Source organism: Macrobrachium rosenbergii, chromosome 41 (assembly GCF_040412425.1).
Source record: "Macrobrachium rosenbergii isolate ZJJX-2024 chromosome 41, ASM4041242v1, whole genome shotgun sequence".
NCBI lineage: Eukaryota > Metazoa > Arthropoda > Malacostraca > Decapoda > Palaemonidae > Macrobrachium > Macrobrachium rosenbergii.
The window spans coordinates 1,211,168-1,231,942 of NC_089781.1; the positions used below are offsets into that span (position 1 = coordinate 1,211,168).

Here is a 20,775-nt window from a genome sequence, read left to right on the forward strand (position 1 = left end):
CTACTCCCTTTCAGAGCTCCCGTTCTAGAACTCATACTAGAACGAGCATATACCCGTTTCCCACAGCGTTCCATCAAGAAGTCTTCCTCCAAGGCTTCCACCAAGAAACGAAGATATAGTCCTCCGAACTCAGGTAGGAGCGCGGTTCCTCCGTTTTTGGGAATGGTGGGAACAAAAGGGAGCGAATCCCTGGATAGTGTCTGTCCTGAAGGAGGGCTACACTATCCCCTTTTTGAACAAACCTCTAGTCCGCAAGCCTGTCGAATTGACGGCTTACTCTCCAGGCTCAGAGAGATTTGCTGCTCTCTTGCTAGAGGTCAAGCCTCTTGTTCAGAAAGAGGCTATAGAGGTAGTAGAGGACGTTCATTCTCCAGGATTCTACAACCATCTCTTTGTAGTACCCAAGTCATCGGGGGACTGGAGACCCGTTTTGGACGTAAGTGCTGTAAATGTCTCTGCCAAAAAGACAACATTCAAGATGGAAACAAACCAATCTGTCCTTGCATCCATTCGCCAGGGAGAATGGATGGCATCCATTGACGCGCAGGTCGCGTACTTTCATATTCCAGTGCATCCGACTTCAAGAAAGCACCTCAGGTTTGTGTTTCAGGGCAAGGTGTTCCAATTTCAGGCTCTGTGCTTCGGTCTCTCGACGGCTTCTCAAGTGTTTACCAGGGTGTTGGCTCCCCTAGCAAAATGGCTTCATTTGATGGGGATAAAGATCGCTTTATACCTTGACGACTGGTTACTACGTTCCCGCTCGGAAGCTCAGTGTACGGAGGACATTCACACAACTCTTCTCTTGGCTCAAGAATTGGGTCTCCTCATCAATCGGGACAAGTCTGTCCTGACTCCTCAGGAGATTCCTTATGTAGGAATGATGATCAGCTCTCGGGATTTTTGGGTTTTCCCAATCCCGAAGAGAGTAGGCAAGTGTTTTCAGACAGTGAAAGATTTTCTTGAACTAAGCTCTTACTCTGACTTGGCCAGTGGAACAATTTGTCACTCTGGGAAGACTACACCTGAGAAGACCTCTGCAATTCTTCCTCAGAGCCAGCTGGAACAGGAAAAAGTTCCCAGACTCGTTTGTGTTCCTGATAATAGTAGAAATCAAGGAGGATCTTCGTTGGTGGAGTTTCAGGAAGAGGCTGTTGGAAGGGAAATCTCTTCTACCTCTGAACCCCAGCCTAGAGTTCTTTTCAGACGGGTCGAACCTAGGTTGGGGGGCTCTTTTGAGGTTAAAAGACGTGTCAGGCACCTGGTCTCGAGCAGCAAAACTGGCACGTCAGTGTAAAGGAATTACAGGCGATATTTCTGGGCCTACAGTGCTTCGCTTCAGAAGTTCGCAGGAAGACCCTAGCAGTGCATTCAGACAGCATGACGGCACTGGTGTACATCAAAAAACGGGGAAACTCACTCTTTCTCCTTGTACGAAGCAGCAAGGGGTCTTCTTCTCTGGTTACACCAAAACAACACACAAGTGACAACACCTGTTTGTCCAGGGAGACTGAACGTTCTGGCAGATGAATTGAGCCGTCAGAAACAAATTCTTCCCATGGAATGGACATTAGACCCATTGGTTTGTCTGGATCTGTGGAAGCTCTGGGGGAAACCCATGGTAGATTTGTTCGCATCCTCCAGGAATCGTCGACTTCCTCTCTTCTGCTCACCAGTACCAGATCCCTTAGCATGGGCAATCAATGCAATGTTGCAGGACTGGTTGGGCAAAGATGTGTATGCCTTTCCCCCATTCAGTTTAGTGAGAGAAGTCATCAACAAATTCTGGTCTTATCAAAGCCTGTCCATGATTTTGATAGCCCTTTCTGGCCAGCAAAGGAGTGTTCCCGGATCTGCTGGAACTTCTTCTGGACTTCCCGAGACGACTGCCACAGAAGCAACAACTTCTCAGGCAACCTCACTTCTGACGGTTCCACCGAAACCTGCCTTCTCTGGCCCTAACAGGATTCAAACTGTTAGGTGAGTGCTCCAAAAGAAGGGCTTTTCAAGAGCGGCTGCAGACGTCGATTGAGAAGTGCAGAAGACAGTCATCAGATAATGTCTACCAGGTTAAGTGGTCCATCTTCAGTTCTTGGTGCAGATGAAATAACGTGTCCTACGCTCCACTAAACAACTTTCCACCTCTACCATTAAAGGCTACAGAGTAGTGCTTAGCTTGGTTTTCCGCCATAAAGGGATGGACTTATCGTCTAACCAGGATTTGTCCAACCTTATTATGTCCTTTGATACTGCAAAGCTTAAGGAAAAACCTTTGCTGTCCTGGAATCTAGACCTGGTACTTAAGTGGCTGACCAGTTCACGTTTTGAGCCCATGCAGTCTATCTCTTTAAGGGATCTTATCAGAAAAGGTCGCCTTGGCCACTGCCAAAAGATCCAGTGAAATCCATGCTTTGGACAAAAATATCGGATTTTCTCGGGAATGCAGATTGCTCCTTTCCCCTAGACTTTTTAGCCAAGAACAAATCGCCATTGAATCCATGGCCTCGTTCTTTTATGATCAAGAGTTTGTCCAAAATAGTGGGCCCATCTGAAGAAGAAAGAGCTCTCTGTCCATTAAGGGCCCTTATGTTTTATCTTTACAGAAAGAAGACTATTCGTGGTACATCAAGGAACCTTTGGTTTTCTGTGAAATATTGCTCTTGACCTTTGTCCATTCTTTCTCAGGAACTTGATTTTAGAAGCACATTCCATGGTGAGTGAAGACTCCCTCTCCTCTTGCAAGGTAAAAGCCCATGAGATAAGAGCAGTTGCTACGTCGTTGGTGTTTAAGCGCAATTATCCCTCACATCGATTACGCAGCTGGCGTGGTGTTGGGGGAGGAGATGTAGAAAGCAATGTCCTTTTTTTGGTGGTTATGGTGACTAGATTTCCTCTGGTTATTTTGTGTAGTACTCCAGTCTTTTGGTTTGTGGTTGGGTATTGGTGTTTTTAATTTTTTTTTGGGCAGGGCCATCTTGGTTTTTTGTTGGCCCTCGGAAATTAGTCCATCGCTACAAAGTAGCAACTGTAGTAGTAGGTCCTCAAGGCTTTACCACCTTGCCTCTACAGGATAAGATGAGCACTAACCAGAGGCAGTATCTACCTGTAGCAGCTCTCTTTATCAGGCAAGGTTCAACAACATTGATTCAATGTTAGCAAATTTCTATTCTCAAACTCATTACTATTAATGTTTTGGGGTAGATATGTCCAACCTTCTCGCCTCCATTCAATGTGGGAATCAGCTATGTAATTACTGGGTAAGTTACTTACAGGCAGTCCCTGGTTATCAGCGGGGTTCCGTTTCTGAGGGTGTGATGATAACCTAAACCGATTTAGTAGCTTTTTTCGGCAATTTTAAATGCGACGAATTGCCGATTTTTGTCGCTAGACAACCCCCATAAAACCGATCGCTGTTAACGGGACTACCGGGACCTGTATATAAAATGACATTTTTATAGTAAAATAAAGTTTTATATATATTTACCCAGCAATTACATGGTCGAGCTCCTCACTTGGACATAAGGGCATAAACAAATTGAAGCTCTTAGTTATGTTGTATGTTGTACCTATTCTTCCATCCGAAAGTGGGCAGGGCACATTGCCATAACCAAAACGAACTAGTGTGACCCGCAATTTCAAAATTTTAAGCTGCCAGTTAAAAGAAACTAATAGCTATGTAATTACTGGGTAAGTATATATAAAACTTTATTTTGTTATAAAAATGTCATTTTTATAACAAAAGAACTTTTAGATGTCATGAAGGGAGGATAATGAGGGAAGTTCACTTACGTAAGCTAGATACTAGAAGTTCAATAGTCTCTTGTATGAATTATCTTTTTTTTTTCTTTTGGGGTTAAAGCGAATGCTAGTTATTATCAAACTTATGTCTTAATTGGGATATGTCTGGGGGCACGTTGCCATAACCAAAACAAACTAGCGTGACCTGCAATTTCAAAATTTTAAGCTGCCAGTTAAAAGAAACTAATAGCTATGTAATTACTGGGTAAGTATATATAAAACTTTATTTTGTTATAAAAATGACGTATAAAAATGTCATTTTTATAACAAAACTTTTAGATGTCATGAAGGGAGGATAATGAGGGAGGTTCACTTACGCAAGCTAGATACTAGAAGTTCAGTAGTCTCTTGTATGAATTATCTTTTTTTTCTTTTGGGGTTAAAGCAAATACTAGTTGTTATCAAACTTATGTCTTAATTGGGATATGTCTGGTGTTTTTTACTTTGGTATGATTAATGATGAGAATATAATCTTGCTATGAGGAATTGTGTTTTGGATATCAGAGTATTAATTCTATAACAAAATCTATTATCTTTCCAATGAAGATTTCAGATTAAGTGGTTAAAATGGATATTTAAAGTTGAAATGAAGTGGGAGTTGAAGAACTACAAGCCGATATCTATGTACCAATTTTTTTTTCACCATGTTTTTGATTTTGTTTTTTTACAGAGCAAAGGTGGGATTCTTGCCAAAGCTTGTGACTACATAACTGAATTAAGAGAACACAATGAGCAGCTGATGGAGAAAGTGAAAGAAACTCAGAGAAGGGAAATGGATTTTGAACTACTAAAGCAAGAGGTAGAGGTATTGAAAAATGAAAACGCTGCTTTGAAAAATGAAAATGCTCTTGTTCGAGCACAATTGCAGCAGCAGAGATTGCTTGGTGATTTGCCTCCCTAATTGCCGTTTTCCACGAATCGTTAAGCCTTTTTGACCTGTCTAATATTTTCATTGGACAGGTTTGTTGAAGGTCCTTTTGTAAATTGTGATATAAATTATGAAAAACGGAAAAAAAAGACATTGCTGATTTGTGTGTGCAAGCAAGTGTGTATGTGTGAGTGATTATTGTTGGAAAGGACTAGGTATTCCTTTTTGAAATCCTGGCTAAATTGGTTTCTTAGTTCTTGATTTGGGCATGTACAAACTTAACAAGCAAAGGCTTGCAAGCCCTTGGTTTGATTGTACTCTAGTGGTCATGAGTAGCTCCAAGAATAATTTGTGTGTATATATGAAGCTGTTACAAAAGTATATTTTAACTTATGGTTATAAAGATAGAATTCAGAGGCTTTAATGTATAAACAAGAGATGGAAAAAAATTGGAAATAGCTAAGCGAATCCTAATTTGTTGTTTCATTTTGAAGGTATCCTTTAAGTGTTGTGGTTTTATTGCATTTTTGTGCAGGTTATTCGGTGGTAATTTGAGTGTGCGGTATTATTGAGAATTAACTTCAGTATTTTGACAAACTGCTGAATTGACATATTTGTATATATGTGCTATTTTTATTTATTTTTAAATTTCTTTAGATTTTATTATTTCTGGGCACATAACATCCTATGAGATAATGTACCAGCATAATTTTGACAAAACATTTCATCATTCAGCATGCAGAATAAATAATTCCATACGATCAGTTACTGTATATATATATATATGATGGATTTCTTTGCCATACCCTTTGCTGGCCAGTTTTAGGGTATTGATTGGTAATGCAAGTATTTGATACTTTTATAGGCAGTTTTGTCTTAAAAGTTCTGTTGTTACTGAACAAAGTCTGAGTATTTTGACCCGGTAAGTGAAATCAACATAGGGTGTGTATTTATATAGTGTGAAAAATACATTAGGCTGATGTGTTGTTAGAATGAATGGATCATTAATTAAATTAGCCAAATCTTGGTTTTAAGTTGGAAAGTTTGAAAAACTTTATAAGCAGAGTTGCCTATACTGTAAATATTTTTCAGGGAGTTGCCATTAGTAAAGTAACATTTGAGAATGGAATAAGCCAGATCTTTAAAATTTAAGTGTACAGGTTGTTCATTTATGTTATGTAAGGATTCTCCATTAATTTAGTTTTAATATTTATGTTATGGACATGCATGAAGAACTCTTAATGGGGTGTACTGTAAGAAGCCGTAATGTTCAAGAAAATGAAGTCTTTATTCTTTTGTATTATCAGAAGAGCTCAAATGATAAATAACCATTGAAATTCTCATTATAACATGTCTTCTTGATTTTCAAAAGAGAATAAACCTCTGTTATTGTTAAGATTATCTTTCATTGCATTGTAACCTAATTAGCCTTTTATACATGTTACTGATACACATTGTTTGTTTCTGCTGTTTTATCATTTTAATTAATAGGCGTAATCTTTGATACAGACTTCAGTTAGAACACAAACTGTAAAGTGTTGCATTATTTACTTGGAGAATATTTTAAAAAAGATTTAATAGTTATGAAAAAGAAATAGAGGATTAAAAAGTGAGTAAAACAAAGAAATCAAGATGTATAGAGACAACGCCAAAAATAAAGTGGAACGTGGAACACATGGGAAAGAATGTGGCATCTGGGGAGGGCTACAGATAGAGACATGAGAGAATAAAGTTAGACGTACAGAGGGCAATTGAAGAAAGAAGAAAATTTAATTTGACAGAGGACCAGCCAGGAAGAGGATGGAGAGGTTCGTTGGAAGAAGAGAAAAGGGTGATGACATGGACAAATTGGGAGAGTGGGATTGCAGATGATGGAAGAGGGTAGGTCAATCCAGGTCACACATGACCCAGGGATAGCACTAGGATTTTGTTTTTCAGAGATGATTCAATAACAGCCAAAGCAAGGTAAGCGTAGATTATTTCATATATGAAAGTGTAGGTTCATATGTTAGGAAAAATACAAATTTCTTTTTAATTTGGTAAAGTGGATGAAGATATTGAAGTCCTTTGGGGGTAAGCAAAATGAAGAGATTGAATTTGAATTAGAAGTTCACATTGCAGAATACTGATAAGAATGTTATTTTGAAAGGGTAGAAGACCTTCAGCAGATAAAAATGGAAAAGTTTGGGTTTATAAAAAATACTACAATGATGATATATGATATAATACTGAAATGCAGTATAAATGGATTCTGTAAGTGGAATGGCAGTTTCATTACCATTATTTTGACAAGTGGATATTGAAAGTGTAACACCTACAGTAGGCTAGTCTAGGTCAATAGTTCACACACAAACTTTTTGTATCTTGTGTATGTTAATGCAATATGGTAACTAATGAGAAAGTTGCTATATAAAAATACATTCATGTCCATAAAACTATGGTAGGCTGTGGGTAAACTCAGCTGGCCTACCTGCCTACTGAAGTGTGTCAATTACAAGTGATAGAAAAAGAACGGGTTCCATTATTTTTTCAGAGTGTACAGGTATTTATGCAGTATATTTTGTTATAAATATGGGTAAAAAAGGTAGATACAGTCATTGCCTTTTGCATAAAGTTTTCAGTTTAAAGTGTGATGGCAGTTGTTTATAATCATAATAAGTGTTTACAGTTATATGGAATTGACAAGGTTAGCTGAGGAAGGGTGCAGAGTTGTTCTTGGACACCCCTAGATTTATTTACCCTTCACCATCCATATTTCACATTATTCGATGGGCCATTGGCTCTATTAATCCGAATATTTGAAGGATTACTTAGCCAATGGACCAAGGTGTTATTGTTTCAACGAAAAGGCCGTACTGGAGAAAGTTCATGGAGGTGGTGATGCTAGTATTGGAGGAGAAGGAGCAAGGCTTGGATACATGGGGAACAGACACTGGAGAACCATCTACAACTTTGCAGATGCTTGGAGGGACGTCATTGTAGAGACTCTACCATGCCTGGAATCGTATGCTGGATTGAGAAGAGTATGATGGCCTTCCATGGGCTCAAAGTCAATGACCTCCATGCTCAACTGGCGACTAGAGGTGACAACATTCCTGAGGATGACGTATGGGAGTGGCTGGACAACAATGGTGGCGACCCTAGCCACAACTTCTATTCGATAGAGAGAGAGCTGCTGCCGTTGATGATGGTGGCGAGAAAGCGCCTGATGATGACAGTGACAATGCCAAGGCTGCATCACAACAAGTGCCCTCATACAAACATATGCGCTTGGCCTTTAAATACATTTATCGAGGTGCTGAAGAACCCCAACATTGACTACAATGACTTCCTTAGGGCATTGGATGTGGCTGCACAAATGTGAGAGTATCAAAGGATTGTCATTGATAAGCAGAATCATTGTTCATATTGTTAAAGTACCCTTGACAGCTTATTCAAATCCCAAGCCCCTGTACACCCAAGTCCACCTCCATCCACTTCTTCGGTAACTCAGTCCTTCAGCTTGGAACCACAGGTGAGTACCTCTGCAGCCTTCATTGATATGAAGGGCTTCTTCAGCCAAGAATCTAAAGTGTTGCTGCCCCACTTTGATGACCCCAGCCCTCTAGGCACCTCTACACCTCTCCCGCCCACTTCACCACTGAATGTCTCCCAAGAGTCACAGGAGGCACAGGAAAAAGATGATGTCGATCTCAATGGCAGTCGAACTGAAGGAGGGGCAGGAGGTGAAGGGGGACTTGTAAACCTCCTGACAGGTTTTTTAAAAAGTCCAGCCATTTTAAGTAACAAGGGCAGTGCACAGAAGAAAGTGACAGAGAAAAAGTGTTCTTTATAAATGTAGGGATTTTTTTTTGTGTACAATGTACCTTCAAGTGTTTGGGGAAAAGGCAAAATCGTTTGTGTAACCTACCGCATTATGTGATAACGTATGAGAGAAAAAGGGGTTACTTTTAGTTTTCTGCAAAAGAAAATTATTGAGGTTGCTTTGTCTGTCAGTCTGCACTTTTCCTGTGTGCCCTCAGATCTTAAAAACTACTGAGGCTAGGGGACTGCAAATGCGTATGTTGATCATCCACGCTCCAATCATCAAACACACCAAATTGTAGCCCTCTAGCCTCAGTAGTTTTGATTTTATTTAAGTTTAAAGTTAGCCGTGATCCTGCATCTAGCACCGTAAGAACACAGGCCACCAAGGCTGGCCGAAAGTTTCATGGGCCGTGGGTGAGTTTCATACAGCATTATACGCTGTACAAAAAACTCAATTGCACTGAAGAAACTTTTTCACATTTTTTACTTTTTTTTTTTTATGTACAATGTATTGTAGTGTTTGGGGAAAATGAAAAAACTGTTTGTTTAACCTACCATAGTGTGTGTTGCATACGAGAGAAATAAATGACTACATTTTTTTATGTACAATGTACTTAAGTGTTTGTCGAAAATGAAAGAATTTGTTTGGGTAACCAACTATATTGCATGTTGTATACAAGAAAAAAAGTAAAAAATGTGCTGAAGTTTTTTCGGTGCAGCTGAACTTTCTGTACACTGTATAATGCTGTATGAAACTCTCAGCCATGGCCTATGAAACTCTCAGCTGGCTGTGGTTGCCTGTTTTCTTGTGGTGCCAGACGTGCAGTCATGGCTAACTGGAGGGCTGCAATTTGGTATGTTTGATGATTGGAGGGTGGATGATCAACATACCAATTTGCAGCCCTCTAGCCTCAGTAGTTTTCTTTTACAGAATGCTAAAAAGGGGTTTATTATTCTTTTGTACAGTGTATTTTAAAGTGTTTTTGGGGAGAATTACAAAAATTTTTATTTTTGTAACTTACCATATTGCATGTTGGATACAAGAGAAAAAAAAAGGGGGTTTGCTTTGTTTTAAATGTATTTATACCGTATATTTTGTTACAGATATGGGAATATAATGTAGATAATTGCTTTTTGCATAAAATTTTCAGTTTAAAATGTGATGGTTGTTGTTTATGAGCATATTTAGTGTTTACAGTTATGTGTTATTGATAAGGTGGGAGGGAGGGTATAGAATTGCCTTTTGAAGATCCGTAGTTTTTTTACTTGCGTTTATCCAGATTTCACCATTAACCGATAGGCCCATGGCTCTATTAATCCAGATAATTGAGAGATTACATATTGGATTTTAAGTTTTATATAAAATACCAGTATGATCATTATCATTAAGAATACAGTAAACACCCCGTATTTGTGTTCTCATGATTCGCGGACTCACGCATTCGTGGGTTCCTCTGTGGAACATATCTAGCCATTATTCGCGGAAAATGTCCCTTCGCCGTGTTTAGTACTGGCCCGGGGGTGGGGATACCCATATGTTAACAAGTTATTGCACTTGCCGGACAGGATATGAACCGTTCGAAACAGACGTACCCATGCTGTCTTGTGAAGTCGCGTATGGAAACCCCTTGTTGGATGGACTTCGGGTGTTAATTACAGGTTAATTAGACTCGAGCGCCGATAATCAAAGGTAAATTCATAATTAGCAACCAAAAAACTGTAGAAAAAGTCAAGTTATAGTGCCGTCGACGACGCGGAGCTACCCTATAGTTCTACCGGTGTAGCAGGAAATTATTCCCCCCTGACTGAAATTCCCCCGGGAAAATTAGCCTAGGATTGATTTCCCCCGCGGGAATAACAGCCCAGGCTGCTTTTCCCAAGGGAGGAATTTTGGACTTAGGATATTTTTTCCCCTCTAGGCCATTTCTCCCCCCTACATGTATCCACCTTTGCGGCGTGTTTAGTACAAGCCCGTTGGGGATTTCCGTATAAACATAAACAAAAGACTGTAAATAACAAAGATAATGACCCCCAAGAGGTGGTGTAGTCGTGAGGATAATTATCCTGTTTGGCAGGAGGCTGTCGTTGCTACATGTCGCTGCCATAGCCATACTCTTATAACAGTAGTGGGGTTGGGGGAACCTTGCCCAGAGAGGGGAATATTATCCTGGGACGAAATTCCCGCGGGGGGGTGATATATCCTGGGCTATATTTCCCCCGCGGGGGAATTTCGGACAGGGGAAAATACAAACTGTTACACCTGTTTTCACTCACCTTCCAACGTGGACTTAGTGATATAGATATATATATATATACATACATACATACATACATATATATATATATATATATATAATCATGAAACTACAAATGCCGCTTAATATCAAATTCACACTACCTCGGGAATATCCTCGGTGGGGAATTATTGCGGAGGAATTTTGTAAGTGATAAATGGCCTGGTACTGATCGTTGAGTCTCGATCCCACCACGCATGATACTTATCCAGCGTCGTGGGATCGAGACTGGGTATGACGTCGACTGGAGTCGCTGGATAAGTATCTGCGTCGTGGGATCGAGACTCGGCAGTACCAGGCCATTTATCACTTATAAAAATTCCTTTAGGTGATAATTCCCCCATCGGGGATATTTGCAAGGTAGCGTGAATTTGATATTAAGCAACATTTGTAGCTTCAGGATCATACATAAATTACGGTGTGATAAAAAATTTCATATATATATATATATATATATATATATATATACATATATATATATATATATATATATATATATATATACATATATATATATATACATATATATATATATATATATATATATATATATATACATACATATATATATATATACATATATATATATATAATACATATATATATATATATATATATACATATATATATATATACATATATTATATATACATATATATATATATACATATATATATTATGCCATTATTATATATATATATACATATATATATATATATATATACATATATATACATATATATACATATATATATATATAAATAATATTATATGAATATATATATATATATATATATATATATATATATATATATATAATATATATAATATATATATATATATATATATATATATATATATATATATATATATATATATATATATATATATATATATATATATATTTGTGGGTCTTTAACGATCGCAAGTGATCTCACCCCTGGGGCATCCTCGCCAACAGAGCTTCATTGAATGGGAGTTTATTTTTGCCAGGGGTGGACCTTCCCCATTCTCAGCTCCATCAGCTAGCCAAGAGAGATACAATCCTCAGTCATATGACCCTACATCGTGTGATGCCTGCCAGTCAGTGAAGAACCTCCAGATCATTCCTCTGCCATCGACGGAAAACAGGTGATTTCTTGATGGTCCAAAATCAGAAGCCATTTCTGCACTCACTGTTGGAAACGTCTGGTTCCTTGATGAAATCCATAATTCAGTCAGTCCTTTGCTACAGACAGGAAGCTTCCAATCTCCAAATTGCACGACGTTGAATTTCAGCGACTCCTGACGGTTCGCGCCCTTCGATGTCTTTTTGCCCCTGCCACACTGGGATCAAATATTTTGCATATATAAAAGGCATGAAACTTACTGGGTTTTTACGCCGTGCCAGAGGTTGCCACAGTAGTATATGCAAGAATTTGATCCAATGTGCATTGCATAACCCATGTTTTGCATATATAGTAGGCATTAAACTTACGGGTTTTTACACCGCGCCAGAGGTTGCCACAGTAGTATATGCAAGAATGGGATCCAATATGCAATGCATAACCCAGTTCACATATGAAGGAGGCATGAAACTTACGGGTTCTTACGCCGCGCCAGTGGTTGCCTTCCAAGCATATGTGATTGGGCATTGATACCCCATTCCCAGAGGTATCATGTGGCAGGAGTCCATTCTTCGGGCACTTGCTGCCAGTCCCACCAGCCGCTGTAGTCTCTCCATCGCAGCAGAGGTGCTTCCACAGCTGTATCCAGGAATGATGTCCATCACAAAACTCAGGTTCTTTCTGTTCCAACATCAGAGATGTCCTGTCTTCTGCAAACTAACCACCCGTCTTCCTAAAAATGCAGAGTCCTCAAGTGACCGAGTTTATCTTGTAGAGATTTCTGACCATTTCAGAGTCTTGCTCCAGTTTTCAGAGTGGCTGCAGATTCCAGCCTCATCTTCTGGTGCACTTGTTCTCTGTTCAGGGACTTCTTAACTGGTGGAGTTTTAGCCAGGGCTTTTGAGCGTCTCTTGATGCCAGCTGGATGTTGTTCCAATGCCCTGTTTCGATTGAGTCCTTCCTCGATGCTATCCAGTCGTCGGCAGAGGGCCTTACAATCGATCTGAGGTTTTCTCAGACATCGAGGTTTATCCAAGGTCTTTTTCTTTCCATCTTTCCTTTCTGGTACAGACTGTTCTATCGGCACCATTTTAACCATATTCTTTTTGCTATTAAACATTTCCTTTTCCTTACTTATCAGATCGCGTTCCTTCACTGTATCAGTCACCTTTTTTTTCTTTAAGAGCCCTGACTTTCGTTTCCAAGGATCTGATCTTCGTATCCTTGGCTAAGTGCTCTTCTTGGAGTCTTTCAATTTCCACGATGGCCTCCATCTTCTCAAACTCCATCGTCTCCAACTCCTCCTTTGTCTCGCCAGCTCGAATTCTAGTTGGACTCTCCTCTTCATCATTTCATTTATCTTTCCATTCACATTTTCTGCTACAACACTTGTACTTTCTTTCAAGAGACCGATTACCTTCTTGTGCTTCAGAGAGCATTCATTCTCCAGTCGGAGGATCTCTCTATCCCTAAGCAGGTTCTGTTCTTTCAGTTTTTCAAGTTCGTTCTTTGTCTCTACTATTTCTATTTTGCACTGCTGGAGCTGTTGCAAATTTTCTTCAGCTCTCTGTTTCTGAATGGTGAGAACTTCTAACTGGTCTTCTAAATTTTTAATTCTTAAGGCTATCCCCGTTCTCCTTCTGCAGACTTTCAAAGCGACTTCGTCTCCTTCTGTTTTCTTCTCGAAGTCTTTCCAAGTCTTCGTTCAGCTTGTTCAGTTGGACTTTTGTCGCATGTCTGTCATTTTCCATTTCCTTCAAATCGTGATTCATCTTCTCCTTTTCCATCTCGAGAACTGTGACCGTGCTTTCCAAAATAATTAGCGCTGAGTCTTTATCTTCGTTCTCCCTTATTAGCCTTTCTGTCTCTTTCGACTTTTCCGCTATTTCTTTCCTAAGAATTTCCATCTCGGCAGGCATTGAACAAATTTGTCTCTCCTTTTCTTGGTTGAGTCGTTCCAGGTCTATCATGTTTCGTTCCATCTGCATTCCATATTCGGTCAGGGCCTCTACCCTCTTCTGTAATTCCTCTATCATCTGGGCCTTCTTTTCATTCTCTTTCTCAAGCCTTAAGACGTTTTCATTTTTATTAATTGCTTCCTCTGTTTTTGGAATGATTAAACGAGGTATTTCTTCGCAATCTGAATCATTGTCTTCTTCACAGTCTGAATTATCGTCCTCACAGTCCGAACTATCCTCTTGACATTCTGAATGATCGTCTTCCAAATCTTCGTCCTTACAATTAGCCTCCTCTGGACACTCAGAGTTGTCCAGAGCCATAAAATCGATGAAGAATTGAACCAAAACCATGCAAAGTCCACGAAGTATAAATACTTCAGTGAATAGCACAACAAGACTGATATAAACGATATTCTCGTGGGGGAATTTGACCCTGGAGCCAAAGCACTGTTCAAGCACGAAGGAAAGCAAACTTAGAAGCATCTTCAGTTCGGTACTGATCGACTCTTTGCTGTATCCCCAGTTTTCAAAACCGACACAGGTGGGCGTTAGGATTCCGGAGGCATTTTGGTCTCCGAGGAAGCTTCCTCTGCTGCTGCTGCTTCTGTCTTCGGGATTCTTGGGATTCCTGAGTCGTTGGAAGGTACCAATCCATTTATCACTGAAAATTCCCCTTCGGTGAATTGGATATTAAACGACATTTGCAGCAAGTGATTGTATATAAATGACGGTGTGATAAAAATTTCATATATATATATATATATATATATATATATATATATATATATATATATATATATATATATATATATATATATAATGTATACACACATACACACACATATTATATATGTATACACATACACACACACATTATATATATATATGTGTGTGTAACTGAATCACAAAAATATGGAACGTGATGAATATCTAAATAAAGATAGAATCCAGTAAGAAATGGAAACACTGGAATGCTGCGAGGCCTTTGACGCTAGGTCCTTTACTTAGCTGCTACCAAAGGACCTAGCGCTGAAAGCCATGCAGCACTCCTGTGTTTCCGTTTCCTTTGTGGATTTTATCTTTATGTATGTACTGTATATATATATATATATATATATATATATATATATATATGTATGTATTTCTTTTAAAGAAAGTATTTCAAATACCTTTTACCGATAGTTTCCAGCTTAATTACGCAATAAACAGTACAGCGCATCATCAGTGCCACCGAAAATAGATCTATCTTTCGGTGGTCTCGGTTTGATGCTGCATGAGCCTCGCCCCATGAAACTTTAACCAAGGCCAAGTGGTGGCCTATAGCCTATATCGTTGCCAGCAGCACGATTATGGCTAACTTTAGCATTAAATAAAATCAAAATGACTGAGAAGGCTAGATGGCTGCAATTTGGTATGTTTGATGATTGGAGGGTGGATGATCAACATACCAATTTGCAGCCCTGTGGGCTCAGTAGTTTTTAAGACCTGAGGGCGGACAGAAAAAAGGGCGGACGGACAGACAAAGCCTATGATTGACTTCCCCCCGGGAATAACAGCCCAGGTTGTTTTTTCCCCCGGGGGGAATTTTGGACCTAGGATATTTTTCCCCCCTCTAGGCCATTTCTACTCCCTACATGTATCCACCTTTGCGGCGTGTTTAGTACAAGCCCGGTGGGGATTTCCGTATAAACATGAACAAAAGACTGTAAATAGCAAAGATAATGACCGCCAAGAGGTAGTTTAGTCGCGATGATAATTATCCTGTGTGGCAGGAGGCTGTCGTTGCTAACGTCGCCGCCATAGCCATACTCTTATAACAGTAGTGTGGTTGGGAGAATCTTTGCCCTGAGGGGGAATATTATCCTGGGACGAAATTCCCGCAGGGGGAAATGTATCCTGGGTCATATTTCCATGGGGAATTTCTGGACAGGGGGTGATACAGACTGTTACACCGGATTATTTTACTACTCAAATACTGCAGAGAGGTCGAACAGCAGAATATACTATGTATATATATATATATATATATATATATATATATATACATATATATATATATATTATATATATATATATACATATATATATATACATATATATATATATATATATATATACACATATATATATATATACACATATATATATATATATATATACATATATATATATATATATATATACATATATATATATACATATATATATATACATATATATATATATATATATATATATATATATATATATATATACATATATATATACATATATATATATATATATATATATATATATATATATATATATATATATATATATATATATATATATATATTATATATATATATATATATATATATATATATATATACATATATATATACATATATATACATTATACATATATATATATATATATATATATATATATATATATATATATATATATATATATATATATATATATATATATATAATTTTGTCTACAGATTTAATTCTCAGTAATTTTGGTGTAATTAAACACAATATTATCTAATGTTTGTGATTACCTGAATGATGTTTTAGATAGAGAAAACAGGCTTGCGAGGTTTTTCCTCCCGTTACACCTTTCAAACCTTTCCACACTCAATTTCCCTTTCAGCGGATTAACTTTGAAAGGGTGCGGCATATTATTTGATTTTAAAATATTTGTATTAAAAGTACTGAATTTCGTCAATTAAGCAACAGTTTGAAAAAAAAAGGCTAGGCCTAGTCCTCTAATGCGCTGCTTTAAGGATCGCCGGTATTTCTCTCTCTCCCTCTACATTAGTTTGTTTCGCCTCTCTTTGCAGTTGTTTGTTTCTCTTTCTCGCCTCTCTCATAAGCATTCGTATGTTATCCTCTCTCGTGTCCTTCCTCTACCATTTTCCTCCCATCCCCTGTCTTTGGGAGTATAGTACATCTCAGTGTTGCCATGAAAATTTAAATAATAAATAATGAGGGAGTATTTAACGAACAGGGAATTTGCACTACCGTTCAAAATTACGGGTAATGTGGTGAAACTTTAAAGTTTTAGGCTCACATTCGGTACGATTTCATTCAACCTTAAGCCCTCCTGCCCTAGCTTTGAATGAGACCAAGTTACAGTGCTGAGGAGTTTACTAACTTACTTAAATGTACCATGAAGTCAAGAAACATTATATTCTTTCCAACAAAGTGCAGTTGAGAAACAATCAACTATATTTCCTGCACCAATTCTTTTTGGGTGATGCCACACGGGTTCACAAATACGCAATTAAAAAGTTTAACACATATAATTAATATTTAAAGGACACAACAATCATCCAAGTTACATTAAGAAGCAAGAAAACATTAACATATTACTGCAAAACTGACAAAACGTTACGTTACTTCGATAGAGGAAAACATAAATGGCTAAAAAAAGGGGGATTTCAGAATATTCTTATGAAGAAATTACTGCAATGGCGACGACAGTTCACGAGGTGATGGGGCTGGATTTTACGAGAATTTCTTCTACAACTTGCCTTTCTGGAGTTTGCTGCGAAACAGGCAGAGCTTCATGTTCTCACCCTGAAGAAAACTCGGGAGCAGTACATTGATAGCACAGTTGTCACATCTACAAAACTACAGGGTTACGTAACAAACCATCAACTAAAACACAAACATTAAGTTGTTTAATCGTAACCCAACATACAAAAAAAGGGTTTCGTCCAGAAAAAAAACTGGCATACAACAAGAAAATAACATATACATTCTCCACAGGAAGAAGTTTGACAACACTGCAATCAGACGTCATTTAATTTTATAGAGATGGATAAAATTTGCGAAAAAGGTGTTTTACTACTTTAAATATTAATGTACTAATTTATACAAACTCATTGCTATAGTTAATATGATAAAAACTTCTTCTGTGGAGCAAAACAATCACATCAACGTATTTTTTCATAGAAACTGGGAAATACATCAAAAAATAAGTATTCAAGAAAACTAGAAATTTTATTCAAGGGGAATAAATGGCAATTTTTGACAGGTAAGATGGTCATTGTTTTAATACTTTCATTGTTCATCTACAGTTTATAGGGAAGTACATACAATACAGTACATTTCGGCATCTTTTGTTTGATGATAGTAGTTACTTGACCATGATTATTTAGCACTGGACAACTAGGCTACAGTGAAGCGTCTTGAATGACACTTCACTTGCTAGTCATATTATGGTTGCCGCCTTTTCCTTGGAAAAAAAAAAAACGAAATTCGACCGTATTTGAGATTTAAATGTTGCTTTCCGTATTGAACTTACACAGAATACCTATTGTTCCTTACTTTTCTCATCTGAATTCACCACCATCTTCAACCGTCATTTTGGCTAAATATAAATAGTTATGTGTAGTTCCGATCACTAACAAAGCACGCAACTTGGGCGTAATACTAGACCGCAATCTATTAGTGCTCAAATCAACAATGTCGTCAAGGTTACTGTCCATCATCTTAGAAATATTGCCTTTGTTAAAAAAAATATTCTGATGAGCGTTCTATGTAAAAACTTATCATTAATTGTGTCATAAACAGAGTGGATTATTGCAACTTTGTCTATCATAATCTACTGAAAATAGAACTTAGAAAGTTGCAACATATAGTAAATAGAGCGGCAAGACTTATAAAGTCATGGCATGATTACGCCTGTATTGTTCGAGCTGCATTGGCTCCCTTTAAAAGCTAGATTAATGTTTGAAATATGGTTAATGACTCAACAAGCAATCAAGACTGGGTGTCCAAAATAACTGAATGACTTGCTGCGTACAATGCAGCCAACGGATGGAGTCAACACAAGAATAGCTACAGATAGAATCAAATTATTCGAGCCAAGATGGTATATGAATTTGGGCTTTCAACTCTTTAAATTTCCCCCTACAAGATTATACAATAAAATCGAACTTCATATCAGAAGGACGGAAAATAGCAAGTCGTTCAAGAAAATATTAAAGACTTCAATTTTTCAGTATGGACTGTATATGCCATATAATAAAAAAAATCCCAGAATAAATGCATTATTACAGTCTATGATGAATTGAGTTTTTTGGTCTCGCAGAGTTGCTTCGGTGGAGTGCGACCCGAGGAAAAAAACAGTAATCAGTGATACAGTAAACAGCAATATATACCTGATTTTACAGTCTAGTGAAGATGATAACAGCTAGCCCAAATTACTGTCAACTCCACCGTATATTTCAAGGACCTGGCAACTGCGCCAGCGGCTGTTAACCAGTTTTGTGGCGCACAGGCACAGTCACTGTTCGATGGTTCAGTCTCCTTAGAAGTTTAGCATATGGTGTTTCGCTGTGAAGGTTCTTGTGTGAAAACGTAAACAAGTTTGTCAGCAATACCAGTACAATGCTTCTTGAGAAGCCACAATGGTGTTCTAGGAATATCACGAAAGTTAACTATCAACCTTAGTTTAACCAGACCACTGAGCTGAACAACAGGGCTCTTGGGCTGGCATAAGAAGGATTAGACTTATTTTACGTGGCTAAGAACCAATTAGATTTACCTATCAACGGGAATACAGTTCAACTGATTACAGGAATCCGAACCACATTATACTCCAAGAAATGAATTTCTATCACCAGAAATTCCTATAATTCTTCGTTGGCCGGCCGGAGACTCGAACTCGGGCCTAGCAGAGTGCTAGCCGAGAACTGTACGGACTCGTCCACGGGGAACTGGAATATCAACGAGAATGGGAAAGTGGATGTCCTTGGCTAGTTAGGGGTTTCCTTCACTCGGTAACACCAAGAGGTAAACGCCTGGGAGGTTATTAATGGGGTAGGAGGGTTAGGTTGGTTTAGTTCTTTGATAATGGGTTTTCAGCCAATCCCATCTTGAACGTATGGCTAAATGACATAATCACGCAGAACCATTCCATAATAACATTTCATGCGGGTTACCCTAAAGCCTTACCAAAAACATATCAGTTCTGATGTTAGAATATCAGCAAAAATTAATGGTAAACTGTTAATAGAGGAAACCAGGTATTTGATAGAGATGGCAGTGACAATGATTTTTGTAAATTTACAATTTTCGGTCAAATTCTTCACAACATATAAAAATTACATTTTCCTGGCAGAGAGTGCAAGAACTTTCAACTCAAATCATGACCTTTATTTCTTCCAGCAAATGATTAGATTTAGAGATACATGGCCGCAATGGGTACCGAATAGTCTGTTTAGGGTTTGGTGCAACGCCACTTACTGACCATTTTAAATGATTGTTGCAAGCTCTCCTGGAAATCAATCACATAGGCTGCAGCCCCATATGCCAGGGGTTAGGGAACGAAATTTACAAAATACACGCCTAGTTACAGTTTCAGGTGAAACAAACCCGAAACTTTAAACTTTTACATTTCTAACCACTTCACTTACCTTAAATAGATGGTAGTACTAAATGTTCACGAAGAAAGGTATTCACAACCTGTGGAGTTCCATTGTAATGTATTGGAAACGACCAATAGCCTCAAGGAATCAGAGAACACCCACTGCAGACTGATAAAATTCAACTGAAGTTAAAGGTTTTTAAACAATTTATTCCAAAATCAGTGACATTAATCTTGATATTCTTGAAACAAACAACCAATCAGGTTTCAGCATTTCTTTGATAACATTATGGTTCTGAAAAACAAAAGAATTAGGTATTTTTACCCACAATACATTGACAAAAACAAAATCATCAGCAGAAAAACTGACATGGCAGCATAAACGCATCCATCAAGACTAACATCCTTGCACAATTTTCTAAAATTATCTCCATAGAAATTCTTAATCAGAAGATGATGTAAGGGTATTTCATGTAAAGATAAATGATGACAAAATATTTGATAGCAAGTAGAAAGAATATTAGATATCCGAATTTGATGAAACTTAGATAATACCTGAGTTTTTTTTTTAATTTAT

General features: G+C 37.9%; 2 protein-coding genes across 3 annotated transcripts in view; one reads left to right on the forward strand and one right to left on the reverse strand.

Moving 5' to 3' along the window:
- The window catches only part of LOC136826564 (upstream stimulatory factor 1-like), a 74,460-nt gene extending 68,401 nt beyond the window's left edge, over positions 1 to 6,059 (forward strand). For both annotated transcript variants that reach the window (XM_067083749.1, XM_067083748.1), the window contains one exon: positions 4,466 to 6,059. In XM_067083749.1, coding sequence (XP_066939850.1) covers positions 4,466 to 4,696 — 231 coding nt within the window. In that variant the 3' untranslated portion in view covers positions 4,697 to 6,059. The remainder of the gene's footprint in view (positions 1 to 4,465) is intronic.
- Positions 6,060 to 13,480: 7,421 nt separating this feature from the next.
- On the reverse strand, positions 13,481 to 14,149 carry LOC136826549 (sarcolemmal membrane-associated protein-like). The gene has a single exon (XM_067083732.1). The coding sequence runs from the start codon at positions 14,147 to 14,149 to the stop codon at positions 13,481 to 13,483; it is 669 nt and encodes a 222-aa protein (XP_066939833.1).
- Positions 14,150 to 20,775: the final 6,626 nt, after the last annotated feature.